The following is a 12,715-nucleotide window of genomic DNA, read 5'->3' as shown; positions in this document are numbered from 1 at the left end:
CGATGGTATTACGGGTTGTTCCTTCCCTAAGCACAGGGCCCATTTGACCCTGTCCCCTGAGTGTAGAGAAACCACAGGGTGTTCCAAATTCTTGCACTGGTGCTCTACTGCCATCACAGCCACATGGCAGCCAGGGCATGGCAGCAGCAGACGCAGAGCGAACATGCTCCCATTCCTCAGGAGCTTTCACTCATCCAGGGTACAGAGGAGGGATGCTAGAAGTCCTTAACAATGAGAGAAAGTTCCCGTGAGCGCAAAACCCTTCAACCCAGCAACCCGAGCTGCCAGCTTTATGGAGGCTTCTCCCTGTAGTAGAAGCTGCAGCCTGTCTCTGCTCTTGAGTATGATATCTCCATGTTTAAAACATCAGGCACTGCATCTTACATCTAAAACAGAAAATTCCTTCACAGTGAAGGTCTTGCACTTATTCTAGGCTGAAATTCTGAACTTGTCTTGCAGTAGAGGTAATGACATAATACACTGCTGGCATTTGATTTCAGCAAGAACTGAATTTCTAAATCAAGAAGGAAAAAAATGTGGCTATGAAAGGGAAGAGGCATTTACTAATGTAATAACCTCAGCTGGAGTTAAAAAATAAAGCCATCCACAGGCAAACTACCTGTTCACATTTTTGCAATGGGTTGCTCAACAAATACTTGAAATGGCTCACATGCCTTCATTTCAGCAAAGGAGGAAATAAATTTCTTATTTTCTTCAAGGGCCCTCTTGGTGTTCTTACAGTCAATTTCATATTAAAATGCACAGTGTGTGCCTGTGAGGGATATGAGGACAAATAAAAGCATTGTGAAAACAGACAGCATTCTGTAACACACAACTCAAACAGCACCTCATGATGCACAAGGATGATTTCCAGGAGGAAGCCAGAAGTACTACTGCAAATTTTATGTAATCTAAAGTTTTTCTTTGGGAAAACAAGTTATCTCCCACAGCAGCTTGCTGCTGCAGACAGTAGTGAAATGATGGTTAGACATTCAGAGTCAGAGAAGAAAGACATCAAAGAGAAAGTCAAAGCTTTGGATTCACAAGTGTGGAATTCTGAAAGAAGGGAAGGTGGAAGAAGGTGAATCACAGGCAGCCCTAAAGGGAGATGCTAATGTTAAGAAGCAAGATAAGAGCTGCTAGTGGGGAATTTCTATCTAGCAAATATAGCTATAGGAAGGCTTTAAACTGCATACTACATTAAAAAAAAAAAAAAAAAAAAAAAAAAAAAAAGGCAGAAATATAAGCAAACTAATATAACCTAACCACATAATCTCCAGAGGCATTCAGGCATTCAGAAGAAAAACACTTGTCAGGGCTTCCTGAAAACAGTTAAGTGGTCCATAGCTTGTTCCTATCCCCTTCCCATCTGTACATTCCTGGTAGACACAAGCCAGCGTAGCACACTCCCTTCACATGATTGTTCTCTTTTCGACATTGTAACATCTACTTCACCAGAGTATTCTGACAAAAGGAAAAAAATAACCCCCTATACAGCGCAGTGAACATGGAAAACATTGTATGATGTGTAACTGAAGACCTAGCAGAATAAAATGCAATGTTGTGGCACAATATTGTAGAAGTCACAATAAACTACACAAATAAAATTTTAGTTCTATACATCCATTGGGCATGCACAAGGTCCAGGTACAAGAAAAAAGGTTGTAGTGAAGATGATGATAAATTAAGCAGACACAGGTAAGGGAAAAAAATATCAAAACAAGAAAAACATCCCAAATATGTAGGATTCTCCTCGTGGTATTTGGTACAGTGGATATTTCTTGAAGAATTATTTTCTTGTTTTGAGAGCAGACATGCAACTGTCAGAAGCTGGACTTTATATTAACCAGCTTAAAGAATATGAGGTTTTAATCAAGTGAAAGTGATAGCTAGCGAACCTTACATTTGTGAATTTGTTGTTAACCACTGTCTGGATATGACACATGTTTCAGACAAAATCTTGCATAAAGTAGATTGAGAATTTGCTTTTCAAGGGCACTTGTATCAAAGCTTTAGGACATTTCTTCTTGATTAAGTTTTATTATGATGAGTGACCTAAGAAAGTTTTGTCAAGGGAATGAATAAGGGGTGGAAGCTGAAGGGTGTGAGATGGGACAAAACTGTTGGGATCCCCACAGAATGAGATAGAAACACAAAACCAAAAAATAACTATTAATCTCTGAGAACAATGCTGAAAAGGTTTTGAATTTAAAAAAAAAAAAAGGGGGGGGGGAGGGGGGAGGAAGAACAAAAAAAAAAAAAAAAAAGGAAAGAAAAAAAAAGAAGAAGATGAAATGTAGAGATACACACAATAAGATTAAAAAAGCATGTAATTTTCCTATGGTAGATTTACCACTGAACATCCTAGTCTAACAACAGTACTGTGGGTTCATGGTAAATTTACCACAGGAAGATGACATTTTTGGTGACCTCAGCTTCAAGCTATCAATCCAAGAATAAGGGAAATGTAAGCATTTCACGAGAATTTTGTGTGCAATTTAAAAAAGCCAAGATAAATGTAAAGGTAAGAAGGCATTCCTGAAAAGAGAGAACTGGGAAACCACAGACCAGTTGGCCACAGATTTCTTTCAGAAGAACATTCAAAATATTTTAAATAGTCTTTGGTGACTTTGAACAAACAAACAAATAAAAACTTTACTGTAATTTTAAAACAGGATAGAAGCTTAACAGACATCTTCAAAACTATCATTGTTTCCTCAGATAAGACGCTATTGGATATGGCATGTTAGAATTCCAATAAATCAGTGTAATACCATCTGGTAAAAACAGACATATTAGAAAAGGGCCAACAAGATAAAGTTCATCACATGGTATGGAAAGCTTGTTAAACAGGTGGTGAATAGAGTGATCATAAAAAGTCCAGTTCTTTGTCCCGTTCTACCTCAAGCAGTACATCACAATGAAGAAGTCCATAGGACAATTTGTATAAGCACAGCCTGCTATAATGGACTCAGAATTCAGTCCAAAAATAGTGTGTCCCAGTGGGGAAGAACATGACAGGGTAATACAATCAAAATCAGCATGGGGACTTATACCATACATTACATATTCCCCATGTGGCATGATCAGGACTGCTCAAATACACTTTGGATGTGGACACCTCATGGACAGTCCCACCAGAGCCTTCACAGAATCTCAGAATTATTTAAGTTGGAAGGGGCCTCTAGAGATTACCTGTTCCAACCCTTGCTCATGCAGGGAGACCCAGAGAAAGCTGCCCAGGACCATGTCCAGGTGGCTTTTGAAGATCTACAAGGAGACCCCACAACCCGTCTGGGCAACCTATGCCAGGGCTCCCTCACCCACACGGTAGAGAAGTGCTGCCTGATGTTTGGATGGAAACTCCTGTGTTCCAGTTTGTGCCCTCTGCTCCTTGTCCTGGCATTGGGCACCGCTGAAAAGAGCCTGGATCCATCCTCTTTGCACCCTCCCTTCAAGCATTTATAGACATTGATGAGATCCACCTGAGCCTCCTCTTCTCCAGGCTGAGCATCCCAGCTCTCTCAGCCTCTCCTTATAGGAGAGGTTCTTCAGTCCCTTCATCATCTTCATGGCCTCCGTTGGATCCTGTCCAGTATGTCCATGTCTCTCTTGTACTAGGGAGCCCAGAATTGGACACAGTCCTCCAGGTGTGGCCTCACCAGGGTTGAGCAGAGGGAAAGGATCACTTCTCTTGACCTACTGGTAATACTTGGCCTAATGCAGCCAAGGATGCCATTAGTTTTCTTAGTGTCGAAGGCACACTGCTGACTCATCTTCAACTTGGAGTCCACCAGGACTCCTAGGTTGTCTCTTTTGTGGAAACTTATCATAAGAATGTTTTTATTTGTTCCATAACAATGTGATGAAATGCAAAACATGTATTTAACCCAAAAGTAGAAGCAGATTAGAGGGGCACCAAGCATGATGGGACATGTGTTTGGTGGAACATGGCGAAATTCATAATGGTTTTGATAAATTGTAGGGATGAACTGAAATTAATAAAATAGTACCATGTACAGAACTGTGAAAAGTGAGAGATGTCTGCACAAAATGAAGAGTAGTAGACTAGTAGACTAGTGGGTTACGAAGTGACTAGGAGTTTAAATTGTGGTGTTGATGCAAAACAAACATCATTCTGGGATATATTAATAAAAGTGTGATACATGTGGGGTACAGGAAGTAGCAATTTCCTTCTTTATGGCAGAACTGAAGCCACAGCTGGATAACTATGTAATTTGGGGTGCCATGGTTGAAGAACACTGTAGACAAACTGGAAGGAGGCCAAAGGCAAATATGATAAGTGGGTTGAAAAACCTGACCCATGAAGAGAGGTTGAAATGGTTTGTTTAGTCTAGAAAATTGAATATTGGTGAGAGACAAAACAGTGTGTAAATATATAAAACGCCAGTAAGAACAGTAGAAAATTTCTTATACAAATTCTAAGAGTTATACAAGAATATTAAGGGACTGAAACTGTAGGTGCAGGATGTAGAATTGTGATTTAGCAAGACAGTGTGAGGTTAGAGGAATGGTAGCATCATTAGAGCATTAATGCTGAAATAGTAAGGTACTGCAGAATTACTTTAGTATGGAGAGCACTGACTTTTGGCACGGGAACTGGAGAACAGAAACAACTGTTATTCATGAGACCTACGTATACTTGAACATAAAAATCAACACTTTTTTCATCAGATATTCAGACAATGAAGAATTAATGACAATTTTAACATGCCTAGTCATAGAAAATAAACTTGTATGGCGTTAACATAAGTAGACTCTAAATTAAACAGGCAAATAAACAAAGTACATACAAAACAAAATTATTGATTTCAAAGGGACACATTTTGTTAAATTAATGGAATTCTTATCTGGACAGAGAAGCTCTGGGTCCTAACTATTCCAAAGCCACAGGATTTCTTCTATCCATACTGTGAAATAAGTCAGGAATCTGCATCCTAAAAGAGAAGGAAAAATGTGTAGAAGAGGCTTCACTTATAGCTGGATTAATAACCATCTTTCAAAGAAATATTTGGAAATAGTAGACATCTTAGAAAATAAAGGGAAAAAGTACTGAGAAGTTGTATCTCCAAGATCAAGAAGAGTAATAATTAATGCTGAACAGAGGCTGGAAGGAATGTACCTTCAGGGACAAGGCTTGAAATCTGTCTTGCTTAATACTTCATGATAACTTGGCACAAAATACAGGGGCTTTCTGGTGAAGTTTCCCCACAACAAAACAAACAAACAAACAAACAAAATAACAGCAGCAAAGCATTAACAGAAGAAAATGGGGATATCATACAGGGAAAGTGGGATCACCTTGAAATCTGAAATAATACCAATGGGACAGAACTGAATAGCATAGATCATTTAAGTACTGAACTTGGGTACTAATATAAACGTTCTTCATACAAACTAGAAACTCTGCGTTTGGAAATGACTAGGGAAGAGAAGTACGTAGACATAAAGGGTTACTCTAAAATGACTAGGAGCTTTTTCTAATGGGATACAGCTGTGAATAAGGCAAATGCTTTTCTGTGACATGCCAAAAGAGGCACTTCTAAGTGAAACAAGGAAGAGCTAGATCTAGTACAAAAACCTGGCAATAATATCTCTCAACAATATATCTCAACAATATTAGATACAATTTTATTCACCCCTTCCCAAGGATACACAACTGAAACATAAAAGAAAAGAGGCTAGTATGAGGTAAGAGAAAATAGAAAGTATATTTTACAAGGAAAATTGGAAAGATCTTGATTTATTAAAGCAGCGAGAGAATAGCTCAGAAGGGATATTATGGTTTTCTGTAAATACATCTGAGGAATAAATACCAGTTAGAGGAAAGAAGTATTTAATCTAAATAATAATGATGGCACAAAAATAAAGGGACATAGACCAACCATGAGTATGAATAGAAATTAGAGATACAGCCATTAAAGCAAACAAGTTCTTCAACTGCCATCCATAGGGAATAGTGGGGACAGAAAACTAATTGCTTTTAATGGACACATTACGCTCATGAAAGGGATGATATAACATAACAACAAGTGACTGCAGGGATTGAATGTAATGATCTAGAAAGACCTTTACAGCCTATTGCTTATATTGTTAAATATATATATATATATGTATATATATATACACACTTTATATCGAAGATAGGATATAAAATGTTCGGTTTCCCTTGCAGGTTAGAAAACAATGTAAATTTTCTGTTAAGATACTGAAGCACTGGAGCAAACTTGCTAAGAAGCAGGTGGTTTCAAGAACCACTTGAGCAAATGTTTGGTATGGCTTTTCCGCGTATACTTGGACATGCTTACAGGCATGAGTTAGTCTTTTGAGGTCCCTTCCAATGTTAAATTTCTATGAAAAATATCAGCTCATATTGTTCCAGACTCTGCCTTAGCAAAACTTAGAAAAGCTATTTCTGAGAAAGCTATTGAGTAATTTACACTCTGTAACTTTTGGAGATGTTTGCAGTGGTACATTATTTATTATTTTTGCAGCTAGGAAATTCATAAAGTAAAAACCAATTCCCAGCAGGAGATTGGAAGCTTTTGGCTTTCACACCTGGGGAGGCTGGTATACACAAAACAGAATACTGTTATTGTATTTAGTCTTCTCTAGCAGAGAAATTGCAGTTTGATGTAAGCTCCATGGTAAAATGCTTTTCTTCTCTGAACTTCCTCCCAGAGTGGCAACAGGATCCTCTGTTCCATCATCCTGGACCACTACCAGGGACCCTCAATAATCAACTACGATGATGAGAACGGCAAAACATGCATGCACATTGCTGCTGCAGCAGGCTACAGTGATATTATCAGCGAGCTGGCTAAAGTCCCAGAGTGCAACCTGCAGGCCCTTGATGTGGATGACAGGTAACCATGGAAACTCTGAAACTCAAATTGCTGCTTCCTTTCTATTAACCTGAGACTAGGTCTGTTTATTCTATAATCATGTTTCCTGTTTCACAGGCCATGGCCTAGTTAATGAACTGCACTTACAGAAAACTGTGTTTGCTCAGAAACCCGGCAAAGCACTCCTGCTCACATCTAGTATAATAACTGGCTACTAGGAATGTTATTTAACTTTGTGTTTCTGGTAGGAAATGATAAGACTATATGTGAAAGGACTTTGTCACTGCTTGACTTAACTTCTTTCAATCAAAATGGGCATTCTTCTCAAAACAATAGAACAGGATCCTACATCTTGAAGCTGTGATCCTGCTGCTATTTGCATACAAGACACAGCAACGTTCCCTTGTTGCTGTTCAGATGCTAACACAGCATTCCTAAAAGGACCAGGGAGCCTTGGCCTTCTATTCTCACAAGGGAAATGAAATCACTGTATCATAAATTCTTGTATCACACCATATCCATGTCCCTTGGAATTTTGCTGCAAAGTTAATTAATGCAAATAGACCCAACTGCCCAGTCTGGGTTGATTATCCTGCTCAGTGGAGCAAAAGCCAAAGTTTTCTTGGCTTAGGTCTGCAGGTACTTAAAATAATAGCATTCTTCATGGAAAAATCCAATAAAATGGAACAGAAATAAAATCAACAGAGTTCTGGAGAAGTTTCTAAACATTGGGAAAGCATAGTAGAGAAGGCTCTGTTTCTGTGGAAAGAAGAGGGAAGGGAGGAGCTACTACAGTTAAGAGTTCAGTAAAGAAAGTACCTCCTATTACGTGTTCGTAGGTATTTCCATAGAAGGTATCACACTTGAAGAAGGGAAAAGATAAGCTGTTAAATATAAATACACAGTACTTTTCCATTCTATGTTGTTTCTGACTGCACCCATCTGTAATCACTGTGACTGCAAGAAAGGGCACAGAAAAGTCAATTTTATTCTTCTTGCACATTTTCCTTGTGGTGTTTTCTGTGCTTTCAGAGATTTCACAAGAGTGAAGTATTACAATTTTGAAAGTGGACAAAAGTTTAGAAAGATGAGCATCCACTGCCAATAAGAAAATCAGCTTGATTCTCCCTCTAAATTCAAGACAATTATACCTTCTCCAATCTGTGCCCACCAAGGAACACAAAAATTGGCAGAGACAATGACAGCCTGGTAGATGTGTCCAGTCCTTCTCCTTGTTTTGGAGAGGCTTCTTTTCCTATTGCCTTCATGCCAACCATGGCTAATTGTGTTTGCTGTAAAGATGAGAAGGGCTTGTCCCTCTGTGGTGGACACTACAAAGATTTTTTTTCAAATTCTGGTCTGAGAACTTCAGAAGTTTCTCCCACTCTACAGCTCCAGCAGTGGAAGTGATGTTATCATATAGCATGCATTGGCATCCTTCAGCACCATATCTATCTTTATTACAGCCAAATAGATGCACATAGACAGATGCTGGTCTATGGTTTTATTCCTACTGCTGGGAACTACATCAATGTGGGATAAATTGCTGAAGAATTCTGTAAAATGGATGTTGTGAATCTAGACAAGTAGCATAGGAGCACACCTCATTGTGTCACTAACAGTTTCCATAGCACAATTGTTAATTTATTTTAATGATGTTTTCCCATTTTCCCTAGGACGCCTTTGCACTGGGCTGCAGCAGCAGGGAAAGCTGACTGTGTGCAGACACTGCTAGAGCTGGGGATAGACAGCAGCCCTCGAGACATCAATGAAAACACTCCTCTGACATATGCAATGTACTGTGGTCACACAGCGTGCATCAAGCTGCTGTCTCAGGAGAGCAGGTAAAGGAAAAGTTCACACTTTGCTCATATTAGCACTGACTAGAAAATAAATTCATTACTTTCTGTATGCTGCTGAAGGGTTTGAGCCCTGTGTGATGGCTCAATTCATATGCAATGCTGAACCCAAATTTTCCACAAAGATAGCAACGTTAGAATTAGTCATCTACTGAAGACTCATCACTGTGGTTACAGTGTTAGTCTGCCAGTTAGTGGAGGGTTCTGAACCAAGACAATGTGGGTATAGCTACTGCTCAGACACCTTTGTGCACAAAATCTATCTTACAGTCTTTAGATTTATCTTTCAGCCTTTAGTTATATGACCTCTGCTTTTTTGAAATCTCTGCACACTGGCTGTGTATTCATGTAATCAGACAGAGAGATAGATTGAAAGGAAAAAAAAAATAGTTTTGCCAGACAGATAGTAAAATAAAATTTAAATTTTCATGTTCAGGGTAAGGGCTTCGGATTACTTTCTTAGACTACTTCAGTTCTCTACTTCAATTATCTCTTCTTGTCCTGATTTTTTTTTCTGTTAAAAAAGATATAATTCTTTTACCATTGCTTATGATCTTCCTCTTTCTTCATATTTCTCAGGTTTCAGCAGCTGTCATTTAATTCATTTCAGTTCTTCAACTTTGGTAAACGAGCACACACTTACAAAGACATTTATCATCACATTTCTTTGTGCTTGCCCCTCCTTTCCAGTCAGCAGGCAGTGTTATTTCCTGTGTTATAAATGGTGAGACACGGGTAGTGTTACATCTCCTCCTACTACTACTGCGCTGCGCTCTGCCTGAGTAGGTCTGCAAAGCTGATTAGTCAAAATCTCATCTAAAAACCACTACAGCAACACCACTGTAGGTAATTATCTTGATAGGTCTTCTGAAACTGTGCCAGGCCTGTTCAATACACGGGTTGGTGACCTCCCAAAAAAAAAAAAAAAAAAAAGGCAAGCAAGGGCAAGGCAAGAAAAGGAAAGGAAAAGAAATGTGAAGTAGTGTCTTTTGTCTTTCTCACAGTGTTAGCAATGACTGTGCTGTTGGAAATATCATTTTCCTAATATGACATAATACAAAGACTACTTGGTTTTAAATATCCCTGTGTGTTCTTCTTGTTGTTATTGGATCTTGCCTCACTATTAAGGATAATGATTCTGCAGCTGGTAGATACTGAAGCCAGAAAAGTTTGTTGTTTTTTTTTCCTGATAGCTGCACTGAGTCTGCTTGAAGATAAGTGTAATGCAATGAACCCCACCAGAAAGAGTGAAGTAATGCAGTATCATTTTCAGTCTTTGTTAATTACATATTTGGAGTCCTTATTTTCTCCCTCTGTGAGCCACCCCTAGAAATGTATCTGAACAGTATGTACCCCATTTCGTGGTCTATCACAGGCAGTGTTTATTTCATTCTTTGCTGAGTAATGGCACCACATTTTGGTTTGTACTTCCAGTAGATCTGAGCTGGTTCATCAGTTTCCCTCTCCAAACAATAGAATCCTAAAGAAAGAAGGAAGATTCAGTATGCTGAACAACATCTTCTCCTGCAAAAAGAAGAAAGAGGACCAGAAAACCAATCAGAAAGACAGAAGCAGAGACAGATATCCTACAGAAGAGACTTCAGAAGTAGACGACATCATCACCACTTTTGATTGCATCGTGGACACAAACTGCAAAGACATCCTGGATGAGTGTGTGACCACCACTGACTTCAAAAGAAGGAGCACAGACACAAAGTACCTCATACCAGAACAGAAGCCTCCAGACTGCCATGGTCTTCTGCCCATCCGAACCCAGAGCCTCCCCCCAATCACGGTGGGCAATTCCTTCCTCACTGCTTCCCAGAGCACAGCTTCAAGCATCTCCTCCAGCACCAGCAACTACCATTTTGCACACAGGTCTCAAAAGAGCAGGAGTGAACATGACTTGCTGGATCACAGAAGCAGCTGCCAGGCTTTGCTGGACAACTCCTGGAACACAGAGTCTAACCAAATACACTCCTACAAAGTCTGTACCAAAACTCCTGCAGACAAAATGATAAATGGCATAAACTCTGATAGATCTCACCATGTGCTTTTGTGCCCTCCCCGCCTTCCCTCACTCCCCAGTTCTCCATCAGGTAATTTCTTTCTTCTCTATCTCCCATATCCTACAATCTCTGATGATGTGGCAAGCTGAGTAAGAAAAGATAGGTAAGTCTGCCCCATAATGATTCCACTTCTTTAATATGTTCTTTTCAGTTTATTCTCTTTGTATGTCCAGGAGCTGGATCTTTGTGGTCCCCTCCAACTCAGGATATTCTCTAATTCTGAGCAGTAGCAAATGCAGATATTGTACGTACAGGACATGAGCTGACAGCTGAAGCAAGAAGCTTAGGTGTGGGAAATCAGAGATATGAGTAGACATCAGAGTTCTAATTATGAGAATCAGGGATCTGATTAGGCCTAGCAGCAAAAATAAAGGTAATTAGGAGACATGCATGGTACCTGAGCAAGGTAAGAGCCTCCAGATCACATACATGTTTTGTGAATTGCAAGTTAATACCTACTGTCATGCCCATTGCATTCTGTCTTCATTTAACCCTGGAACCAGATGTGTAAGGGAGAAGTACTGCTTTCAGATCTTTAACTCTGCTGAGAGTTGCTTCTGGTGAAGTCAGTATATGTCTGCACAAAGAAATGAGCTGATGCAGAGCCATCCAGCACAGCACACATGAACTTACCTGACTCCAGGTTCCTTCCCACTCTCCCAGCCCCAAGCTATTTGATTTAATGTGCTGTGCTGAGGTTTTTTCCATGGCTGAATTCAGGTTGCTAAATTTGCAGAGAGCGTAAATGCTTTTATGTTGTGGTTTGGAAACTGCAGTGTAACAATAATGAAGTAGAGTATCAGAATTCTGAAGTAAATTCAAAACTAGCATTTGGCAAGATTTGGGATCTAGTACTTTGACTCTCATCCATGTTTAGATGAATCTGGCTGGATGGCCTGTACACTGGAGTTCACTTTAACATATCAGAGTCTCCAACTTCATTACCTTTGGGATTAGTCTCATGCCAAAATTAAGCACATCTAGCATGCCTTCCAACCACTGTAATATCCAGTTGAAAATGAAGCAAGCAAAAGCAATTGCCAAACCTACCAGTACACCATTACAAGGACTAAACATGATACAATAAATTAATCTAACCTCCCCTCAACAGGCGTGAGCCATTATCTTACAGCTGAAAGAGCAGTGAACAGAAACCGTGTCCAAGAGGAACCCTCAGTTAGGTCAGGTCACTACGGAACCCTGCATGGCACTGCAAGCTGTAGTAACTCCTAGGCAAAGAGAGATGTAGGACAGCAAATCTTTATTCACTTCTCTAATAATGAGAGGAGGTAAGGCGATTTCAGAATGACAGGTGATTTTACACTGTGCAACTAAAGGCCAGAAATAGTTTTGCAGCATAAAAAGAAGCTATTCAAAAAGTTCCACTTCCTGAACATCAGGCCAAGTTCCTGAAAACTCGATAGACCTGGTCTGTAGGTGTAACTACTTTTTTACTGTGCACTCTTCAGCTGTTCACTCAACCATACAAATCTCAAACTACATATAGCTATCAAGGATTGCTCCAGCATTATTCTTTCTACGCTAAACTCTGCAAGGTTCAGCTCACATGTGGCAGACAAGAAAACCTGCAGGGCTTCCTTACAACCCAAATATAATAGGGCCCAGTGAGGCTGAGATGTTTGAGATCTTTTGTTTGTTCAGCAGGAGGAGGAATGAATTAAAACTGGATAAACCATACCAGAGGGTGACTATGGGGGAATACTTCTTGGTGGGATTAGCTAGCCTATGAATACTTTTGATGGGAAAGTACCGTCCCACCCATTTCTTTTCTTGGGAAAGAACATCCTATGACCAAAAGCAAAACAAAAAACAGGCCAGTGACTGAGAACAGACTCCATCATTTGCACTAGGACTCAGTAGAGGAGTAGCAGTCTACATGCATGAACGAGGGAAAATCACA

The 12,715-nt window shown here is 39.7% G+C and overlaps 1 protein-coding gene across 1 annotated transcript in view; it reads left to right on the top strand.

Annotated features, from left to right (window-relative positions):
• ANKRD55 (ankyrin repeat domain 55) overlaps positions 1-12,715 on the top strand; it is a gene marked incomplete at both ends in the record, with an annotated part of 49,084 nt that overhangs the window by 25,161 nt on the left and 11,208 nt on the right. Inside the window, 3 exons of the mRNA XM_082784137.1 lie at positions 6,703-6,887; positions 8,543-8,710; positions 10,160-10,824. Coding sequence (XP_082640263.1) covers positions 6,703-6,887; positions 8,543-8,710; positions 10,160-10,824 — 1,018 coding nt within the window. The remainder of the gene's footprint in view (positions 1-6,702; positions 6,888-8,542; positions 8,711-10,159; positions 10,825-12,715) is intronic.

Source organism: Aythya marila (assembly GCF_965140915.1).
Source record: "Aythya marila genome assembly, chromosome: Z".
NCBI lineage: Eukaryota > Metazoa > Chordata > Aves > Anseriformes > Anatidae > Aythya > Aythya marila.
Note: the sequence above shows the minus strand (reverse complement) of the source record. Positions and strands in the feature narration are given on the sequence as shown.